Source organism: Tachypleus tridentatus, chromosome 4 (assembly GCF_004210375.1).
Source record: "Tachypleus tridentatus isolate NWPU-2018 chromosome 4, ASM421037v1, whole genome shotgun sequence".
Taxonomy (NCBI): domain Eukaryota; kingdom Metazoa; phylum Arthropoda; class Merostomata; order Xiphosura; family Limulidae; genus Tachypleus; species Tachypleus tridentatus.
Window position 1 is genome coordinate 11,380,705 of NC_134828.1, and position 23,290 is coordinate 11,403,994.

Consider the following 23,290-nt stretch of genomic DNA (forward strand, 5'->3'; position numbering starts at 1 on the left):
GTGGATGCATACCTTTATGTCCTTAATCCTCCAACGTCCAGACAAAACCTTCAGTTTGTCCATAAGGGTCAAGTTTGTTAATTCTGTGCTTTGCTGTTTGCTCGTGGTCTAACATCTGCATCCTATGTATTTTGTCATGTGGTTATGGTCTGATGGACAACTGTTACATGGACAACTGGCTACTGTTAGCTTCATCCCTTCGGACATCTCATGAACACATCCAGGTAGCTTGAAAAAAATCTTTTTCTTCCAACCCTCTGCTCAAATTATGCATCCTTCAATAGGTGTTGCACAACCAGTGTAATGTTGCTCAGATCTCGTAAACATTGATATCCTTCTACCTTCCTTACTGCTTGTCAAATTATCCTAGTGGCTCAACAGAGATAACACCATGATGGCTGTTCATCTTCTGCCTCCCTCTCTAGAACTGCATCTTTTTATGGACACTTCTGTGACAGGTTGGGGAGCATTTGTGGATATGCAAGAAATCATGGGTCATTGGTCTTTGGTCAAATCAACTATGCACAGCAATATATCGGAACTTCTTCCAGTTTGTTGAGAACTGGATCATTTCCTGTTACTAATATGAACCAAAATGGTAATGATATGTTCCAACAATTTGACCATTGTCTCATATCTTAATCAGTAAGGGGCATCTATTCATATTTGCTTGATTCCAGATATTAGAACTCCTCTTAAGGGTCCATTTACATCACACATGGCTACTGATGTTATGATCAAGGTCCTGAGAAGGTTCTCCTCCATGGAGTCACCCTTCAATCTTCAGGTTTTATAGTGGTTGTGTGACTGGTTGGTTACTCCTGTATGCATTTGCTACCCATTTCAGTGCCATGCTTCCACTTTTTTGGCCCCTAATCCTACATTCTTCATCTTTGATGGTGGACACTTTCAGTTAGAAGTGGTTGCACTTTTATCTGTATGTCTGTCTCATTACCTTCTCTGACTTTTATCCATTGTCCAATCTAATCTGTGTAACGTTTTTCTCTTTGTGGTCTGCTTAACCTTGGTTTCAAATTTATGTACTCCTTCATTTAGCACTTTTGTTCCAACCTTCACTATCTTCCTCGTTACCTTGATAACCTCTGTTGTCATTGTATCTTCCAAACGTCAACACACTCTGGCTTTACCCATGGCATTTGTTTGGTCCCTTGCAAGGCAGTCTGGACTCTCCATGTGTCCTGTGATAAGGTTCACTATTTTTCCATTTCCCTGATTGGCCATTTATAATGTTCTTTGGAGGAAATAATTTGGGCTTGTATGTAGACCAGATATAACACATTAATCTCCCATTACCTTCATCATGTGGCCATCTCTTCTTCATCTGGATACTTAATACTGTCTGTTGCCATTCTCCACACTGTGGTACAACTGTAAATATAGTTCATTTTTATTTCTAGGTCACTAATTTACATATTGAATCATGCTCTGTGGCAAGTGTTGCCTGTCCAGGTATCTAATCCATAAATCTATATTATACAGCCTTACCAGTCCGTAACACTGGCTGTTGAATTGAGGTGTTCTATAAGATTACTAATAGGTTCATCCTTGTAGTATTTTGCATCATAACTATGTCCATTCCAGACTGACCAACTGATGAACTTTTGTGAGTAAAGTAAGATCATCCCTTTGATCCTGGTTGAATAAAATGGGATCAGCTCACCTTTAAAAATAGGGCTTTGTGTCACCTGTTGCACTTTCTTCTGTGTCACATTCTTCCAGATTCTCCACCACACTGTTTTAGTTCCCTGTTCAAAGGGGGTTACAGGAGTCCCCTCACACACTTCCCATCTTTATTCCTAACTTTTGGTACTTGTTTTTTTTGCCTAATCTGGAAGTGAAGATGGGTTCTTCAGAATAGATGGAGCCAGCTGTATCAGGAGGGTGTATTGCACTCGTGTAGGTGAAGGGTTGACACATTCTTATTTGTATGCTTCAGTGCAGCTGTTCTAAGTGTGGGTAGCAAAGCTAGAGGCATGTGAGTACATTTGTTTGTGTACAAATAGCAGCACTAAGTGAGAAAAGCAGTTGTGTGAAGAGAAGTAAGTATCTATGATGTTATCTACTGAAGAATATCTAAAACATTAGATTTGTTATAAGATGAGCCAAGTGCGATAACCTGTTCTATTTATTGTGATGGTTTATCCTTTTTCTGCTTAATTAGCTACGTAAATGTAAAAAACAACATTAAGATTTAGTTAAAATGAGAAATACTTATCTTTATTAACAAACTGATCAACAAAATACGTTTATATAGTATTTAGTGTTCCCAGTATTTAATACTGTGATGATTGAAAAAATTAGAATGGTATGTAAATTGTTAACAATATAACCATTGCACTAGATTCACGTACATAGACCTTTGGTCATACCACGATAAAACTTTTTCAGTCAATTCTTTGCTTTGAGAATGAGATAGCTGAGTAATGTTTGTGTCCTCAACATAAAATAATTAGTCTATAAACAACAATTGTGTTGGATAATTGGGTCTATTAGTTGTGGTCTTGAAGTACTGTTAATCACCAGTTTTGTTGGCATCATTCCATATGTATCTTCATTTTGATGTCACCTTTGATATAGATAGTAAACCACAGTAGTTTTTTTATTGTTCATGAAGTACAAAATAGTTTGAGTTTAACATGGTTACTTTCAAAAGTTTATTAGTGATTTGATTGTTCATGAATGCAGAGTAGTTTGAACATAATCAGATTACATTCAATAGTTAATTAATCAGACTGACTTTGTTCCTTTAAAATATTATAGATGTGGAGCTAAGTGCCAACATGGTAGTTTTACTGGACTGTCTGAAACTCAGCCAGAGCTACTTAACTGATGAAATCACCACATCTTTCGAACAGGAACTGTTTCACCTGCAGCCCCCGGAAGTGTTAGCTCGAGAAGTAGTCAGTGATCTTATCTCTGCAGGGTAATGGATTATGTTACTTAGAATGTAAGGGTTATGTGCACAAGACTGTTAATAATTTTCTAGTTTGTTTACCTCAGTTGTTCTAAAGTTGGTCAACACAAAGTAAGTAAATAATACAGAGCTTCCTACAGGCTTCAGAACTTAAGGATTCAATGCTCCTTAAGACTATGAAAATTGAGGATTCAAGGTTTCTCTAGGTTTTGAAAATGGAGGTTCCAGTGGTATACCTTTGGTTTAATATGACATTATAATATATTTGGATGCATTACCTTGGTGGAAACAGTTTTAATCTTTTTTAACTAAGTTATATCAATAATGTGCCATGAGTCAGAAATGAGATTGATTTGGTGTTGGCCAGTAGTTTGTGATGGAAATGATTTTAGTGTGAAATGAATTTATGCATACAAGTACTTTAGAGCCACTTGTCAAAATTATATTTGGGAGTGATATGGATGCATACACTTTCAATGATCCAGATTGATTCATACTTAAAAATAAATATCCATTTACTCAGTATTGTAAGGAAGAAAACGTTCTGTGTCCAGTTTATGCGTGTGAGAAGTTTGTGTAATAGATGTACATACCTGTGTTAAAAACATCTTGAGAATCATTGTCATTATTTGTAATTGTTTACCATTTTTTATGTATGAACCAATAACACTAAATTTTAAGATGACTTCTGAAACTGTGAAAGATATAATTTAGCAAACTTAATAGAAAACAAGATTGACCTAAGTTGTAGTTCTATTGCTATTTTGTCATGATCTGTTTTTCCTGTGAAGGATACATTTCTGTATTTCTATGATTATTCAACTTTAATATTATCAAAGATTATATAATTTTCTTTAATATTTAATGGGAAACATTTAATAATATGCATGTAAGTTCAGTAAAGTAACATTAACAATATTGATATTTGAACATTCATTCAGTAAAGTGGGTTTATTAAAGTAATATTGACTTTATATTCTTATATATTAAAAGTTATTACATTTCAGCTAATTAGACAGTTTATGTGTGTGGCTTGCTACTTGATCAAATTCAAGTATTTAGTTGTTTGAAACATTTCATGAATAACATCTTAAAACCCAGACATTTAATAAATACTTTGATTGGCTTCATGAATGATCTTGTAAAACCCTGACATTTAATAAATACTTTGGTAGGCTTCATAAATGATCTTACAAAACCTAGACATTTAATAAATACTTTGGTTGGCTTCATGAATGATCTTGTAAAACCCAGACATTTAATACTTTGGTAAGCTTCATGAATGATGTTATAACACCCAGACATTTAATAAATACTTAGGTTGGCTTCATGAATGTTCTGATAAAACCCACTTATATGTTTAGTATTTTGAATATCCTCACTGAATTTAAATGCATGAAAACAATCAGTGATTGAAGTTATATTGAATAACAAAAAGTTAATATTACTGTAAATCAGTGGTAGTTGAAGCTTTTTAAAATGTTGACTTTATTTTTTAAATCTTCATATGAACATGGATCAAATGTCATGTCATCTTTTTTGTAGACTCACATTCAAACTTTTATTGAAATATTATTTTATGAATGTTTGTGAATAAGTTTATCAATTTCTAGATTATAATTAAAATTTCAATATTATACGTTAGTTTATTTGTAATTTGAAAAAAGTTAAAAACCCATCTGAATACTGATTTTTGTATGTCACATGATATGTTGAATGTAGCATTGGTTCAGATTAGATGTTTGTTATGTCCTGATATAAAGTCTGTAGTTTCTTATAAATTAGGAACTCAAATTATTGATATTTACAAGCTAGAATATAAAATAAGAATCTCCTATCTTTTCTATTTGCTGAGATTTGGATGCAAATTTTTCTTTTGATGCTAGATTTCAATCAGTAAGATAAGACTTTAGTGAGCTCAAAATTTCATATTTATTTGGACCCAAATACATTGTAGTTACCAAGCTGAATAAATTAGAGGAATTTTGTGATATTGATATTGTAACTTATGATTTTAGGTTATTTTAAAATGTATGTATAAAACTTTAAAATAATTATTTTTTGTTTCACACCTTCCATGTGCAAAATTTGATAAGACTTGGTAATCTAAAGTGAATAGAAAATAAGTAAAATTTTGTAACTAGAAGAGATAATTGTTTTCTATAACTTTACTTACTTTTACATGTTTGAAGATAAATAAATTTATGAACTTGTTTGTAAACAGTGATAATGTATATACATATATAATGTGAAAATGTGACTGAATTTAAGAAAAAAACAATACTGGTCCACTAAAACACAGCCAAGAGAAGTCACTTTGTCAAGGCTAGTTTTGTATTCTTGGATACAATAACATGAGTGTAAGTGCAATGTGGCATTATAATTTCTATAATGTTGGCCAGATATGGCTGAAAGCTCGATATTATATGTGTGTGTGTGTGTAATATGAAATTTAAACTACTTAGACTAAATATTTGTGTTTTTGTGTAATAATTTGTAGTCATTTTAGAATGTAAAAAAGCATAGTTTATATTTATTTCTTAATTTTTATGGTGATTACAATGTTGACCAAATGAACCCAATGTGTATAGAGATGTAGTTAAAATAATAGATAAAATATAAAGCTTTTTCTAAAAAGTCGTTTGATTATCTGTAGATTATAAAGGTTTTGCATGTGAAATTTGAAAATGTTTTGATATGTAAAACTATTTTTAATCTTAAATTCAAAATTACTCTGCATGTTGGATAGTCAACATTTTGAAACAAAAATGTAGGGAAAAATCTTTAGTTAAAAAATCTTAATGCTTGATTGAAATACCTGATATTTTATGTACAAAAGTCCTCATTATATTTACCAACAACTTATAAAAGTCTGTAAATATACTTGAATATTATCAAAAATTATAATGTAATTTTTCTTACAAATACTTTTATGGTTACCAGATGAGTGGATCCTACACAGCTGTATTTTGTAGGGTTAACTAAAATTTTGTGTGTTTATGTAAGGAATGATCACACTGTTTGTTTTAGAGCTAATTTTGCATTTGTTTTTTTAGACTCTTAACTCATGTGACATAAAATTAAAACCAAAATTTGTCAGTAAAGCCAGGCTACTCTGGGTGTCACATTATGTTTACATGATATAGAACTGTGTGGACCCAGTGTTCATTTATAATAGGTGAAGAAGTAATTACCTTGGTCATGTACATTTGTTTTAAATGTTCATTAACAGTGAGTGCCATTAGGTAATGTATCTTTTTATTCCATCTGATGTCATATAGAGAAGTAATGCTTTGTGTTTAACAAGTTACCCACTCTTAAGAGACTTAATCTTTTATAAAGGACTCAAGACAAACCATTACTGTCAGAACTTGAATGTCGTCTCCACACAAGTACAGATGTTTTGCAAGCTCTTAATGCTCTCCTTAAAGAAGTTGATTTGGGACAGAAAAAAACAGAAGAGCTGTCCTGGGAAAATGATGGTAAGTTGGAAAATGATAATAAAAGATGATTAACATTGGACTAATCTAGATGCAAGTTTTATGTTTATGATAGGAGACCATTATAAATGCATGAGTGGACAGACTAGTGATTAAAACATTCTATAATATTTCTGTAAAGTTCTCCCAAGCCATTTTTCTTCATATATTTATTTGTTACAAAATGTATATACTCTATCACAAAGTAGTAGTTTCAAAGATAAAGCTAACATAGTTTCCTGATCTTTGACTGTGTGTGTGTGTGTGTGTGTGTGTGTGTGGAAAGACAAGTGTAGTTATTTGTGGTGTTGGAATAAAAAATAGATCTTGGTGTGATGTTTAAGCAACAGTAAACAGTTGTTAAAGAAACAGAAGAATAACTAACTATTCAAGTGGAAAAGAACTGTTGTGTTGTGATATGTTGAGTTGAAAATTTAGAGAAACTGTATCCAATAATGAAATATAGGTTATTCACATGATAAGCATAAACAGTTAGGGAAAAAAAAAAGATTAAATATCAACAGTGAGTCTTGACTTCTTCAGAGCAGAAAAGAATCTGTCAGGAAAATGTAAATTATAGTTTACAATCTCTCCAACTGATTAATAAGAATGATGTATCACAAAATCTAAAAGTATCTCTACACCTTATGATAGTTGGATAGCAACCATCTCGAGGTAGAAGAGCTTATGATACAACTATCTCATGAAATGGCTCTTATGTAGAACTTTGTACAATGTTTCTCTTTCTTATCTGTTATAAAATCTATCGTGCTCTTATTTGATTGAAACTGGACGGGTCTCTGGTCTGTGGCTCTACCAGGATCTCAGCCTTGGAGATGTTGGAACCTGTTCACCATCATGAGCTTTGGCTCTGCACAGGGGTCTTCTGCACTTGTCCAGTCCAGAGTTTGTATACAGTCTCATGAACCTCTACACCTCCACTGTTTGCAACTGTCTTTACTGTATGCCTCAAAACTTTGATCCTTACCACAGCATCTCCCTTGGGTTATATTTTCCTTTCTTGATGGACCAAGCTTTTTAAGAATAGACAGTCTGCTGTTTTTCCTTTTGGCTTTTGTATCCAGGTGCAGTTTGATGAATTGGATCTGTCCTCTGATAACGTTGCAGTATTTAGCCCACACCACCATGGCTTATTTCCATCCCCAAATGCAACCTTTCTTTGAGTAATATGAAGAAGGCATATACTCCCAATTGGAAGTATTGCTTTCTATTTGCTGAACATTTTTCACATTTATACAGATTGTTCAAAATCAGGTGACTGTGTGTACTCTGCAGTGGTTTATTGTGGTTGCACACAGAATCCCCTCTATAGTTTCTGTGTTCACTGCCAAATTGTGCACTATTTCTTTTGCCCTGGGTCACATAGAAACCATGCAGTACATGAACTGTACTATTTATACCGACTTGTTTAGCACTCCACTGGCGTGGAATTGCATGATGTTACTTCTCAGCCTGTTTTCGTTGATACTCAAAACCAACTGGCCCATTTCTCTCTATCATCTACTTCTGTCCAGTTTTTCTGGATACCAGGCCATGTTGATATTCATGGGAACAAGCTATCTGACATCGCAGCTAGATCTGTCTATGTTGGAGATCTCATGGCTGTGCCTTCCAATATATAGACTACAATCTTGCATTCAAGGCTTGGCTTCATGCTAGTTGGCAGTCAACTTGGAGTAAGCAATGTGATAACAAGGTTTTCCAAATCAAACCTTCTATCTCTTTTGCCATTTTGCTTCCATAAGGATCGGAAGGAGGAACTTGTCCCAGCTAGGCTACGATTTAGTCACATTTCTTAAACATTTTTTTTTTTATTATTATTATCTGGGACTGATGTTCCAATGTGTGGTTTGTGTGACACTGAAGTCACAATAGCCCACATTTGACTGCCATGCTGTCATTACAACCATGAGTGACAGCACCATTTTGTACGTGTTTTTATCATGGGCTTACCCTTGATGTTTGACGGTATCATTGGTGATAGTGACACTGTCCACCTCAGTTGTGTTTTTAAATTTTAAGGGTCATTGGCCTTTTTAACTCTATTTAAATTTTTAATTTAAAATTGGATTGTTTAGTTTCAACATCATTCCTTTTTATGAAATTTAATAATTTTACTTTTGATTCTTTTACTGGTTGATTGATGCAGTTAGCCTATTTGCTTTGTGCCAATAAATGCCAAACAACCAATCAACCTCTCATTCTTAGAGGATTTTCATTTGTTAAAACCAGTCAGGTTTTGTCTTAAGCACTGCATATTGCTAAATGTAAACTAGGTAAAAATAAAAATGGTTAGTTTGATTTATTCATAATTCACCATAGCTAAATTTTAATTACAGGAATTAATGAAGGTTGATTTTATCACTTTTGATATAATTTTGTTTACTGAACTAGTATAGCAACATAATAGTATTGTACATCAAAGATGATAGAAAATACAAAAAAACTGGGTGTTTTTAAATACCTCTAAATAGCTTAAGAACAGTCATCACAGAGTTTATGTAGAGTGATCCAGTAGAGCTTTGTGGTAATGGAACTACACTTGCAATCTGTTGGTCACAAGTTTTAATCTCATTTTTAATTGGTAAAGAGTATCCCAAGAGCTGGCTGTCTTCCTTCTAGTCTCACTTCAAAATTAGGGAGAGATAGTGCAGATAGCTCTTGAGAAGCTTTGTGCAAGTTTCAGTGTAAGTATTCTGAGCCAATTATTTTAACATATCATTCTGTTTATTTATTTTAAAATAGTTTTTATTATTTTCACACCTAGAGAATAAAATTGAATATTTGTTCTTTGGTCTCTTCGTAGATTTAATAAGAATAAAAATCCTTGGCACCATGCAACTGCAGAAACAGCTGGTTGTTCAGAATACAATAGCTTACTGTTATGAAATCTCTGGAGGAAATACTGCCATCTTTTTTCTTTTTTTAACTGAACAAGCTCTTTTTTATCAGTGGTGTTGCAAATATGTAGAAAGGATTTTATTTTATTTTCCTTTTGAAGTTTTAGTGAATTTTGTGTTGGTTTTCTATTTTTGTGTCAGACATGGACCTGGGTCCACAGCATCTGAATTCCTTCTTCACGAGTGCTAGTGGACAGAGTGTAATTGTAAGAACACTACATCAGATGGCCAGGTTGAGGTTTTCCCACTGTCGAGACTTGTTGCTCCTGCAACATCTGATATTGTCACTAGGTGATAAGGTGGGTTGTTAACAGTTGCTTGAAGTTTTTAGTTTAATTATTTCTTATTTTTATCCTCTATGTTTCACATTAAAAAAGTGAATTAGTACAAGTTTATTTATAATTACATGCTCTGTGTTGAACATATGTTTTCTTCAATATGTGATGCCTTTGAGAAAGTGAATTGCTACATTTGGGTAATATTTTTCTATCTCCTTCTCAACAGAGTGGGCTCTCTTTTGAACAGTCTGAGAAGATTCGTACAGAGACATTACCATTGACAAGTATATTTACCCAAGCCTATTACATTGTCCTGTGGTTGACTGAAGCTGAATGTTCGCCAGTTGAAGCGAGTGCTTTGTAAGTTTTAAGACTTTATAAATAATGTACCAGTATGGACTAATGATGTGTTACTTTTGTAAACTGTGTTGTGTTTAATTTAAAACTTGGTATTTAATGTACCACTGTGGACTAATGTTGAGTTAATTTGTAAACTGTATCTTATACGATTAGGACTTGTTAAATAATATACCAGTATGGACAGACGATGTGGCACTTTTGTAAACTGTGTTGTGTCAGTTTAAAACTTGGTATTTAATGTACTACTATGGACTAATGATGTGTTACTTTTGTAACTGTAAACTGTGTTGTGTAAATCTAGTTATTTATATATGATTGACTTCAGCTGATTGATCTACTTCCAGTTATTATATAGTTTATTTAACTTAGTATTTTATATTATGCCTAATTATATGTCAGTAATGTATGATCATTAGGTATTTAAATGGACTTTGTTATTAATAAGTTGAATGATAAGTGGGAACTGCATTTAACTACATTTTGTTAGCTACATATAGAATTTTTTAACAGAACTGGACACTTGAAGGTTTTCTACATTTTGACAACAACATTTAGAATCTTAGCAGAATTGAACCTATACAGCCAGGTTTTGTGTGTGTGTATATACTTTATAATAAATCAGAATATATGAACTTATACTAAGTTTCTCACCTGTATAGAGAAGGTGGACTTCGTCAACTTACTCTTCTTGATATAAATGAAGATTCCATGACAGCCAGGTCACAAAAATCAGGTTAGTTTTGATAGTGATAAACCCTTTTATGAATTGAAACTGAATATTAAAACTTGGTAAAACACAGTTTAGTTTTAATAGTGATCAACCATTTAGTGAATTGAAACTGAATATTAAAACTTGGTAAAACACAGTTTAGTTTTGATAGTGATCAACTGTTTTGTGAATTGAAATGTAATATAAGCAGTAATGATGCATATACATATATAATATGAAATGTGACTGAATTTAAAAAAAATACTAATCCATTAAAACACAGCCAGTATAGGTCACTTTTTAAAGGCCAGTTTCATATTTTGTGGATACAGTAACATGGGTGCAAGTGCACTGTGTTATTAAAACTTCTGTAATGTTGGCCAGATATGGCTGAAAGGTCATAATAATATATATATATATATATGTATTAGCCATCTAGACTAAAAATTTGTGTTTTAATGTTATAATTTTTAGTCATTCCAGAACAAACAAACAAAAAAGAAAACTGTATTTATTTCCCAATTTTTTATGGTGGTTACAAGGTTGGTCAAGTCATATTAACCTTTTGGGTCTTCTTAGTTTTAAATCCTGACCTTCAAGTTTACCTGATGCAATTTGTTATTAGATCGTTTGTTATTAAACTTGAGAATAACGAAGACAATTGTTTTTAATATTGTGTTCCAGGTGTTCCTGAAGCTAAAACTATTATAGAGTTGTTTCTGAGAGACAGTTGTTTTTAATATTGTGTTCCAGGTGTTCCTGAAGCTAAAACTATTATAGAGTTGTTTCTGAGAGAGCAGGGAGGAATTCATGCTCGGCAGATGTTGGCTAACCAGCAGTTTCCTGAAGAAAACCCTACTGTTTGGGGTTCCTTGTTACCAATGTTAGTAGAGAACTTAGCCTGCCTTATGTATCCTTTGAAGGTAGTAACGTACAGTATATTACTTTAGCGTGGTTCTGAATTGGAGTGACTCCTGCTAAAATAAACAGTTTCTTTCTCGGGATAACTTCTAAACAATCTTGACATTTTCGGAAGTTGATATAGAACATGTTCTGAATTCATTAGTATCAAACCATATTCATAAGTATTTAATTACACATTTTTAAACAAACTACTGTGCTTTATTGGTTGTTTGTAATAAATTAGAAGATTGTTTTAAAATATTATATAGGTGTAATAAAGTTATTTAGGTCTCTAAGCTTTGTAATGTGTTGGGTATAATAAAAAAATTACAAAATGTAAGATATATTTTTTGCTTATTAACCTATAAGATATACAATTTCATTAGACTGTGATTTTTGAACACCATGTTTAACAGTGTTTCCACACATCAGACATCCAGGATTTGGACTGTATGGTAGATCTTAATATACATCATCATTCTGGAATGAACTCTAATGTCCATTTTTAGCATTTTCAGGCTGTACTACAATGTCATGCCAAGGTTTATTTTAAAAAAAAATGCAGATTCAGAGATACTATTGCAAGTTTTTGACTTTCATAGTATGTAGTAGTAAACTTATAAGATATACATATGGTGTTGTGTTGTTGACTTAGCTGTCTGGCCTCTTGGCTAAGATCAAACAGTTTGTTGTGTTCTTTATCTATACAGTAGATCTGAAGATCTTGATATAAGTAGGATAATTATCATCTTGACCAGTGTTTCTCTACTGATTTCAGTGTAGCTTGCTTACAGTAATGCTGGACAGGTTGTACTGTAGGTTCTAACTGAAACCCAGACATTAGTTGACAGAAGTGCCATCTAGCTGTTTCAAAAGCTTGTTCTCCAATTTTCGATCTCTCTTTCTCTTCTCTGAAAGTCATTGACCAACACAGCAGTACAAGCATAACATTTCTTTGTCAAAGCTTGTTGCACATCATTAGCAGGTGAGAATAGTTTTGTATCATATATCTTGCAAAATGTCATTTCCATTCATGTTCTTAAGACCATCTGGATCTTGTGGGAGTAACATGGTGCATAGAATCCTTAATACAGTCGTGCAGAGTACAAGCAGTTGATTGTTCTTGTCTAGAGCACTAAAACTTGGTGTCTACTGTCAAGCTTTATCATTTGGAACATTTGATATTATTGTGGATTAAGTACTAACAAACTGAATAGACATTGTTCCCTGTTGGAGTACTGAAACAATGCCTTGATTTCACACTTCAGTTCTTGGATGATCTTTGTTTCTTTGGTGTCACAAAATCCGAGGAATCCTCAGAAGTTTCATTAGACATTTCATCTCTACAATGGAATAGCATAATCAGTTCTTCCTTCATAACTTTAATTTGCTCTGTATCCTACCTGTTTTGTTTTTTTTACCATTTTGACCTCTGGATCTAAACCGTTGCATCTGTACTGGCATTGAGAGCATTTCCCAAAAGTACCTTAATTGCACACTTTACACTTCCAGGTCATTTTGTTCTTTTCCTGTATTTACATTGTTTTATCAGTACAAGATCAGTTCACTTCTTCATTAAATATCGATATCTCTTGTGGCTAACCGTGGATGAGTGTTCACCAATAAACAAATGATACAGAATGACTTGAAAAATTAGGTTCTGCAAACTCCTTGATGTTTGGGCCGTGGAAGCACTTTAAATGTATAAGAATTTTAGAGAATCAAAACAATATACTTTTTGCCCATTAAGATTTATACAGAGCAATGATGTGGTATGTTATTATTAACCAACCATAGGAATGTTCTTGAAAACTTGGTTTAATTATGTCAATATTTAAGATATTTTATTTTTTATTAAGCCTAGTCCTACAAAAGTAAAAACTTGTATAGTGTTATTTTGAATTACCATAAGAATAAACACTGAAAGTGTTTCACAGATGGATAATTATTGATTTATCACAGGTAATGTAAAACTAAATTGTTTATTGATAATAAAATGTGTGTTAATTATAAGTTAACACCTGTTCAACAGCCTTGAAGATTGTAGTTTAAAAAAATTCATTGGAGATTAGAGCTTTACCCATAGTTTGATTGTATAGAAACATTTGAACTGCTTATTCAGATTTTGATGATATTGAATTATGATATTTCAAATATAGTTAAAGTGAAACATTCAAAATGGTTTATTCACATTTTGAGGATTTTGAAATATTTAAGAAAATTTAAGAAACTAGAGCAGTTGTAGTCGAGCTGGTTGTTGACTTAACTCACTCACTAGATGGCCAATCAGCACAAACTTTTTCTTCCCTGAATTTCTTCTCACTCACTGTCAGTACCTCCCTCTGCAGGTAATTAAACACACTGTTGCAAATTTACTGTATTTAGTATGCAAATATTTATTGTGAATGCTGGTTCTGTACATGCTATAAGAAGATAATGAATCATATTTAGTGTTAGAATTTTGGGAGTGAGAGATAGCTTACAGTATTTGTTGTTATTGTTTTTTTTTTCTGGGAAGGCCATGAAACTGTGGAATATGTTTTCAGTATATGTAAATAAAACCATTATTCATAAGATAAAAAAAAGTATTTATGAGGGAAGAAAAATAGGTCTTCTGTTTTATCTACTTAAAATGTGTATCTTTGGTGTTGAACTTTGAAATGTACATGAATAAAATACATAGAAGTATATGTTTTAGAAGTTTTAGTTTTAAATTACTTAATTATTGGTGTTAAAAGAGTTTTTACATATCATTTGTTGACAACAGTAAAGACTTTCAGTGCTAATTTTTGTCCACAGGAATATGTGCGTCTTCTCCAGGGTTGGTGCGAGTGGAACAACTGTTCTCGTCAGTTTCTTCTCGCCAACTGCTACCTCAATATGGGGGAGCCATTAAAAGCTGTTGATCTTTTCAGTCAAGCCTCAGAGGGTGTTGCACATGAAAACTTCTTGAGATATAAGCTACTACAGGCGTCTGAAGATGTTAGTACTGAAAGTTTAGTTGTCCAGTACTACTTGAAAGTGAGTGACTAGTACTGATGGATTCTCATACTGTTTCTCTTTTACTATTTAGACAGACAAAATATTTGTTGCATGTAAATATTAACATTATCACATAAATAAACACTGTTATACCATCGTAACAGAATAGTTACATTAATGTTTTTTAAGTTATTTTGATCAGTGCTTTTGTATTAAATTTAATTTATGTTTTAAAAGTTGAGAATATATTGACTTTATCAACGTCCGTGTATTTCGTAATGTATCTCTAAGCCGTGTGTTAAAAGAATAGAAAACAACATTTTGGAACAAAAGGATCAAATGGTTTGAAGATATATTTGTTATTTTCAGGTTGTTCAGCTGCTAGAATGTTTTGGTCTCTACGACTGTATTGTCACCATTGCAACAAATGCTCTCACTGCAGCTGAGAAGAATGACCCAAACATTGTAGGTTTCTGTTGTTTATTAAAATGTGAGGGGATGAACTGTCATAGAGTTTCTTTTGTTGTTAGATAAAATATAGGTTGTTATGAAAAAAAACAACACTGGATATCTAATTGAAACCAGATTAAGGGCAAATAAGTGTAGTTGATCCAAGTCTCCTGGATGCAAGGTCACTACCAGCTAAGACAAAAAATAATAAAATAAATAGATGTCTCATTGGAAAACTTATGTTTGTTTACAGCTGTATCACTATGACAACATCATTTTAGTAATTTCTGATAAACATATTAATTTTAATTAACATGTTCTTCTGGATTGTTCTTTATAAATATTAGAATTGTGTATATTATTTAGTTACTGATTGTTTTTGTGTATTATTAAAACTGTAATTAGTAAACAGAATCCACTTGTTTATAAAATTCATCTTTGGTAATCCCCAGACCTCCAAGTGCTTTATCTGACCCTAATTAAGGTGTATGATTTTTGGACTGTTACGAAGTCTGTAGTTACTTAGAAATAGCTTGTTGTGATGGTGTCATGTTTCTATGACTTATTACTATAGTAACTGATATACTAATACAAATATTGTTTGTTTCAGTGTGTATTAATGAAATTGTTACAGGTTGTCTGTGTTTCTTAGATTGCTATGGTTGCATTATATTGTTCTGGTGAAACTGTACTTTCAATACATGAAATGTTTGTACAAACATACACTTGTCTTTGTTTGTCTTAGTTTTGTAATTAAGAGGAGTTTGAATAAAAAAATAAATAAAATATGTCTTGAGGTGAGGCAACAGTATGCAATTATTGAGTACTGCCTGGTGAAATACTTTAACTCAAATAGGTTACCCTCAGATTTTAAGGCATAAGGTTTGTGTTCTGTTTTTGTAATTTCCAAAAGTTTTTTGTGCACCTGGTACCACAGGTCAGGAACCACTTGTTTATAACTTACTGGTTCAGATGGTTAAGTATATGGCTTTTTATTGAATATCCTTGATCAAAAACCTACCCCTCTCCCAGTGAATTTTCTCATAAGAAGTGACCAAGCTTCTTTAGTGAAACATGTTTTCATACCTCTTTTAGGGCCATTGGTTAGCATTACAGTCTGAACCTTGGTGGATCATCATTGATGATTCATTACCACAAAAAAAAAATGTTTTAAAACTTGTTCATCTTGTGACAGTTAATCCTACTATTACATCAAACAAGTCAAGAAATTTACAATGAATGTTGTTTATTGGGTACCTTCCTTCTAACATACCAGTTTAAATTAAGAACAACTGTTGTAGATAGCCCTTCAGTAGTTTTTGCACAGATGTTTGATAAACAACCATACTTTTGTACACATATTTTGTAACCCATTTTGATATATTTAATCTTGTGCTCATTCTATCTTACTTTTCTTACACATTTCAATTACTTTTTCTTGTATCACATTTAGTAGAATTGAATGTGGTTTCGTAATGTTCTCTAATGTTCAATATTTTATGTTTCATAACATAATGTGTTAAAAATGAAAAAAAAATTAATTCATATTCAAATCATTTTTGAAGCAGGGAAATATTTGTGTTTTATTTTCTGTTAGCCGACACTATGGTCTTTGATATTTAAATACCAGTTGGAACTGGGGAGGAACGAAGAAGCTTACACTGCCATGACCTCTAACCCTGATATTTCAAGGTCAGTGTTTACAAATAATAATAACAGGTCAATTGTAATTATATTAACTTTCAGTCTTTTTAATCTTGTTTAAGCATGAAGTCTTCCAGTTGGTCAGTGGGTAAGTATATGTTAAAATGTGGTCCTTGATATCTTGTGGTGAACACAACAGATAACCCAGATAGATAGATAATGAACCCAAAACAGGTAATGAACTATAATATTTTTTATTCATTTCTTGATTGACAAACTAACTTGTGATTGTGAGATTAGATTTCACCTAATATTTTATATGCTTATTATTATGTAAAAATTGGTTGTCGTGGTGATGCTATATCTTTACAATTTGTTGCCACAGTAACTAATACCAGACAAACATTGTTGATTTATATGTGTATTATGAAACTTATAGTCTGTCTGCAGTTATTAGATTCTTTATATCTGGTATGGATTTCATGCAAATGGCTACAGTGTCATGTAAATCTAAGCGGCATGATAATGTATTTACAACAAACTTGTGTGAGAACGTTAGGCTTAGAAACTTGTGTTTTATTTAAAATAATAATTTCCAAGTAAGAAACATCTCCAACTGTACTTCAAAAGTATTTGCTGTTGGGTCCTGACATGGCCAGTTGGGTTAAGGCGTTTGACTCGTGATCTCAGGGCCAAGGGTTTGAATCTCCATTGCACCAAACATGCTTGCCCTTTCAGCTGTAGGGGCATTATAATGTCACAGTCAATCCCACTATTTGTTGGTAAAAGAGTAGCCCAAGAGTTGGCAGTAGGTAGAGATAATTAGCTGCCTTTCCCTCTAGTCTTACACTGCTAAATTAGGGACAACTAGCACAGATAACCCACATGTAGCTTTGCACAAAGTTCAAAAACAAACAATTTGCTGTTAGGGGTTAGGCTTAACATTAGTTTCAGGAGTAACAAAAAGTGTTTTTTTCTTTTCTGACCCCGCTAGTACAGCGGTATGTCTCCGGATTTACAACGCTAAAATCAGGGGATTTACAACGCTAAAATCAGGGGTTCAATTCCCCTCGGTGGGCTCAGCAGATAGCCTGATGTGGCTTTGCTATAAGAAAACAGAAACACTTTCTTCTCTCCTAGTTAGGATGGAAATTATTTCACAATTTTTTATTACAGGAGAAAAGACTGCTTGCGTCAGTTTCTTGTGGTGTTATGTGAACGAAGACAGTTAAAGGCACTTGTGGAATTTCCATATATTGATATGCAGGAAGACCTGATAACCATATTGGAATCACGGGCAAGAGCTTCAGATCTTTTGTCTCACAACTATTATGATCTTCTATATTCCTTCCATATTCAGTGTAACAATTTCAGAAGGGGTAAGTTATTGTGTATGAAAAGACATTCTCATGTTGTTGAAGTGAAGATATGAAATATTTTTTATAACTCACTTTAACCTTTATGTTATAATATGTAACAAGGTTATTCTAGTTCTTTAATACCCAACCAAAGACAATAGTTCAGAGCCATATAAGATATTTATTGGTTCATGGTGATAAGCCTCAGGTTTTAGACATTTATATAGGTTATAGTCTACCTTTGTTGTAGCACCATTGAGCCAAGTTTAACAAACTGAAATTAACAACTGTTGAAAGTAGGTCCATGCTGTCCATAATCTTTAGAAGATGGTACAGACATAGTTTTTACTATTTAGGACGACTAGATATACTACCCTTTAGGAGGTGGTAGACACACGCTATTTCACCATTTAGGTTATGGTAGACACAAGAGAGAGTAGAAACCTTGTGAGGAAACATTAGATTTTACTCCCAGTACAACTGAAAGTTGCTACTGTTGGATGTATACAAATGGTGTTAATGTTAGTGCTTTGTTTTCCTCAGGTGCAAGCACCATGTATGAATACGCTATGCGATTAGGCCGAGAGGTGGTAGGTGCTCAGGCTCTCATGAAACAGGCATGGTGCTATCTCACAGCCTTAAGTTGTCTTCGACTGGTTGACCCGAAGTTTGCTTGGATTGTGAAACCTGTTCCTTCTAACAATCTTGTAAGTGTTAAATATTTGACTGGTTGGGGGTAGTGGTATAAGATAATGAATTCTCTTCTTGTCAGAATAGGTCGTGCGTCATGGAGGATGTAAAACAAAATTTGTTTAGGTACAAATCTCATAATCCAAGCAAACTTTAGGCCATGCAGTTGTTTAAATATAAACATATATGTATACATTTTATATTTAAACAACTGCATGGCCTAAAGTTTGCCTGGATTATGAAATTTGTACGTTCTGAGTAGCCTTAGCTGGGCATTTTCCTAATGTTTTTATATTGCTGTTCTTATTAAAGTTTTGTAATTATAGAGGATTCTGATGTGAGATTAATCCACCTTTTTATATATAAAAAAAAATAAATAAATTGAAAATATGAAGGGATGTGAAACAGTGTCATCCACGCTATATCTGACATTTCCAGTTCTAACAAGGACTTTTTCCTGCTCAACACTTTGGGTCAGCTGGGATACAATGGACGTAGTAGTGATTGAAATACTGTCTATATTAGCAACTTATATTACAACAGTTGTTATGGTAATTGTATTAAGCTGGGAAAATGTATTTTTTATCATTTTTACGTTATGACTAAAGGAAAAGATTTTTTTATATTATATTACATATTTACTTTAACAACTTTTATGACTGATTTTCATTTAATCAATTAATTAATTTATTATTATGAAGAACTGGTGAATATATTAACTCTTTCAGAAGGGGCTCGATTCTGTGAACTGTCCTTGTAACCATTCTGTGCTTATTATGGTTTTCATGCTATTGGTTTTATTTTAGTAAGGGTTATGTTCACAAAATTTGTCAGTGAACTGTACAAGGTTTTTTTTAATGGAAAATATCAGATTTTTTTTAATAACTTTTAAGATTTTTATGTAATGTTTTTCTCATGCTTTCTTTAGATTGTTGAATATCCAACATTCAAAATAATTTTGATTTTAAGGTTAAAAATACTTTTATGCATCAGAAGTATTCATATTTCACGTTCTTAACCTGTAATAACCTTCAGATAATTATCAAACATTTTTAATCGAAACCTTTATTTTATCTGTTATTTTCACTACAGAATCTTTGTAAGGGTTTAGTTGGTTTGACCAAACTTGTAACCACCATAAACAAAATTAGGAAATATAAATTTTGTTTCATTAGAAATTTAAAACACATTCTAACATAAACACAAAGATAGCTTATATCTCCTAATATTATAAATCAATTAATATTTTTATAAACAATCAATAACACTTTGAACGTGAGCCAACAAATGAGATGACATGACCTTTGACATATGCACCATATCAATAAGGCTAAGGAAGGAGTTTAAGTATAAATGTTTTTATAAAAATTTCAGAAAAGGTTTGTTAAGTGCTGTAATGCATTCCATCATGATACAGTTTTAACTTTCAAGATTTCTACCAAAAAAAGAGAAAACTGTCTATTCTAATTGTATGTATTGATACTGCTGTTAAATAATATCTTGCAACATATAATATGAATGTTTTTTTATGTTGCTTGGTTTGCAGTGTGATCTTTCAAATGGTGTGTGTGTGTTACGTAAACAAATAATACTGAAGTTAAAAGCTAGTTATTATGTTTAATAAATAATACAGTATTAAAAAAATCGCTGTCCTCTGTCTGTTGTGTTGTGACCTAGATAAACATAGAAATAATAAACATTTTTTAAAATAAATATAGATGGATTCTGAACCTGCTGATGGGATGTCTCCAAAGAGGACATCTGATGGTGAAGAAATTCTTAACAAATGTAAGAAGTTTACAGGGAAATAAATGCAACCAGTAAACATACTTTAAAGAGTGCAATTACATTGAAACTAACTTTTTCTTCATGGTCTGTCTAAAGTCAGTTTCTGTTATGTTTCAGTTCACTAGGGAAGAGATACTGAAACACACATAGAGAATGTTTTTTCATTAACACATATTAAGTTATTTAAACTTAAATAATGTTTCTCCAGTAATCTTTGCTTGATATCTGTACACATCTACAAATACTGTGTCATTGTTTGATTACAGTTTTGTTTAAATACATGAGTGGTGTGGGTTTTTTGTTTGAATAGGTTAGTCTGTCATGTATATCGTATGATATTTTTGAGTTGGTAAAAATAATACGATTTAAGGGACATTCTATTTGGGGAGGCTGCTTTTTCACAATAGTTGTTCAACGAGGGTTGCCACTTGGGTAGTTACAGATGAAATCTCTCTCTTTACCCCTTCCTTACCCATACTGCCTGTGATCAAACATTGGGTTTGTTCTGACTTTGTATTTTTAACTTTACTTCACCACTGTTAATATCTAATGTAAACCACAACATAAACAATATCTTTTGTTGTTGTTATATAAAACTACATGGTAGCACAAAATAGTTTTCACACCTATGTTTACATTTAAATAGATGGGTATGTAAGCATCCTTTTTCTATGTTATATTTTCTTTGATATCAGGCTAAGTATTTTATTCTTGAAACTAAGACTTACTGAGTGTTTTCCCACCACTACAATAGCAATAAAGAGACGTATAGAAGTGTTAGAACTGGCAGACATCAAACGAGAGTACGACTTGGTTCATTCTCGCCTCCAGCTTATTCAAAAGGATCCTAACGCTATTCATACAGCTGCCGTTCCTCTTTCAGCGAGTGAAACGGTTGCTCTTCTTGTTGGAGGGGGATTGTTTGATACTGCTATCCATGTGTGTCAGGCCTTTGACCTTTCCCTTGCTCCTGTGTTTGAAGGCCTTGCATCACGGTAAAAATCAATATCTTTATTTTTATCAGCATTGAAATATTTAATAATAACATAATTTTAGGATGTTGGTATTTTGTTAACCTTTTCTATATGTATGTAGTAGATTATTTCCGTGAAGTTTTCACGTTTGTAGATTCCAGAATCAAATCATATGTGATGTAATTTGTTAAATATTTTTTATATACTTTTAGCACTTCCAAAATTTTCTGTAAAACCATTTTAATAATATTTGTGTTTTTAAATCTTAACAGCTGTGAAACATAATTAATTTGATGGATTAATAGCTTGCATAATTAAAAAAGACAAAAAGACCAGTTTTTGAACACACGGTTTTCTTGTTTGGTAATAGAAACCTGAACCTAAGGTGTTAGTGTTTTATAGACAGAGTGCCAATGGTTTGTCAACAAATATCTCCCTTGTTTGGTTGTAAAAACCTGAACCTAAAAGTCTTAGAGTTTTATAACCAGAGTGCCATTACTTTTTCAACAAAAATTTTAGTTTGGCAATAGAAAGAAAAAGTACAAATAACACAAACAGAAGTTTATATTTTTACATGTTTGGTCACTTTCATTGTTTTAGTATTATCTTTTGTATTTAATGCTGTTGTTGGTATGTTTTTGAACTAACTTAAGATAAAACACTGTGGTCATCTCTAGGTGTGTGAGTCTAATGCATCAGTCTACGAGAAATGTTAAAGAGCACTTTGACTCTGCAGAAACTTGGGAATGGCTTGCAGAAAATGAAATAACAGATACACAGTGTGTCAGTGATCCCAGGTGTGGATATTAAATTTCTCTTGTATGTTTTCTTCAGATAAGTGTTTTTGTTTTTAATTTAAAATATACACTTCTTAGTTAAGGAGGTTTAATGAATTTTCTGTGGAATTTTCCTGCTGTTTCTTGGACTTCAAGGTGGTATTTTGACCTCCATTCAGAGTCATTCTCCTGACCTGAAGCCCAAACCATTGAATTTACTATTTAATTGTGCTTTAAAGGAAAGTTCATGTAATGCTAAGCGTGAAACAGTTTTTTGTACTGTTAGACATTGTTTTGTTTTTAAACTAATTGTTACAGACAGGTATTATAAGTGTCTGTATAAACCTCTGAGTAGTATTGTTTGGGATATTGCTGTACCCAATATGTACTTATACAAACCTATCTGAATAAATTTATTAGCCAGTGTTTAAGTACTGCCCCCCCCCCAAAAAAAAAGGGGGTGTGTGTGATAATTCAGTAAATTTCAGGGAAAATTATATGAGTGGTATTCATCTAAGATTAATTGATAAGGTTTTTATAATACACTTGGAAAGGAAACTTCATACAAAATAAATATGATTTCATTATAAAACTAGAATTATACAAGAAAATTCGATAAATTTTGTATTCTTCTAACATTACTTAAAGACTCGTATTGAGTACGCTTATTTTAAGCAGTTTGTAAACTTGTTTTTAATAGCACATACTTGCATTACACACAGATTGTGCATACAGTAAGAGATAAAACCAAGCTAATGTGTCCATATATTTTTGTAGTTGGTGTTCACTTATTAATTTAGTTGTTTAGGATGAAAGAACCATCATGTTTTCCAAAAGATGCTAACCAAACACAATGGTGTCATTCAAATATTGATGCTATCTTGGTTTGATGTTGTTTCTTTGTTAATATTGCTTAAGATTCAGTTTTATCTTTCTATAAATATAGTAAAATTAATACTTTCTTGGCTTGTTGTAAAAAGTGATGTGAGATATACATAAAATCTTGTTTAATTCATGCATAGTTTCCTTTTCTGTGACAGTTA

General features: G+C 32.4%; 1 protein-coding gene across 2 annotated transcripts in view; it reads left to right on the forward strand.

The window, feature by feature from the left end:
- Nucleotides 1-23,290, forward strand: part of LOC143248568 (nuclear pore complex protein Nup160-like) — a 63,531-nt gene that overhangs the window by 34,140 nt on the left and 6,101 nt on the right. For both annotated transcript variants that reach the window (XM_076497019.1, XM_076497020.1), the window contains exons 15-29: nucleotides 2,782-2,944; nucleotides 6,278-6,417; nucleotides 9,477-9,634; nucleotides 9,840-9,973; nucleotides 10,633-10,706; nucleotides 11,436-11,592; nucleotides 13,864-13,933; nucleotides 14,385-14,606; nucleotides 14,937-15,032; nucleotides 16,615-16,709; nucleotides 17,838-18,040; nucleotides 18,563-18,726; nucleotides 20,428-20,497; nucleotides 21,252-21,492; nucleotides 22,149-22,268. In XM_076497019.1, coding sequence (XP_076353134.1) covers nucleotides 2,782-2,944; nucleotides 6,278-6,417; nucleotides 9,477-9,634; nucleotides 9,840-9,973; nucleotides 10,633-10,706; nucleotides 11,436-11,592; nucleotides 13,864-13,933; nucleotides 14,385-14,606; nucleotides 14,937-15,032; nucleotides 16,615-16,709; nucleotides 17,838-18,040; nucleotides 18,563-18,726; nucleotides 20,428-20,497; nucleotides 21,252-21,492; nucleotides 22,149-22,268 — 2,107 coding nt within the window. The remainder of the gene's footprint in view (nucleotides 1-2,781; nucleotides 2,945-6,277; nucleotides 6,418-9,476; nucleotides 9,635-9,839; nucleotides 9,974-10,632; nucleotides 10,707-11,435; nucleotides 11,593-13,863; nucleotides 13,934-14,384; nucleotides 14,607-14,936; nucleotides 15,033-16,614; nucleotides 16,710-17,837; nucleotides 18,041-18,562; nucleotides 18,727-20,427; nucleotides 20,498-21,251; nucleotides 21,493-22,148; nucleotides 22,269-23,290) is intronic.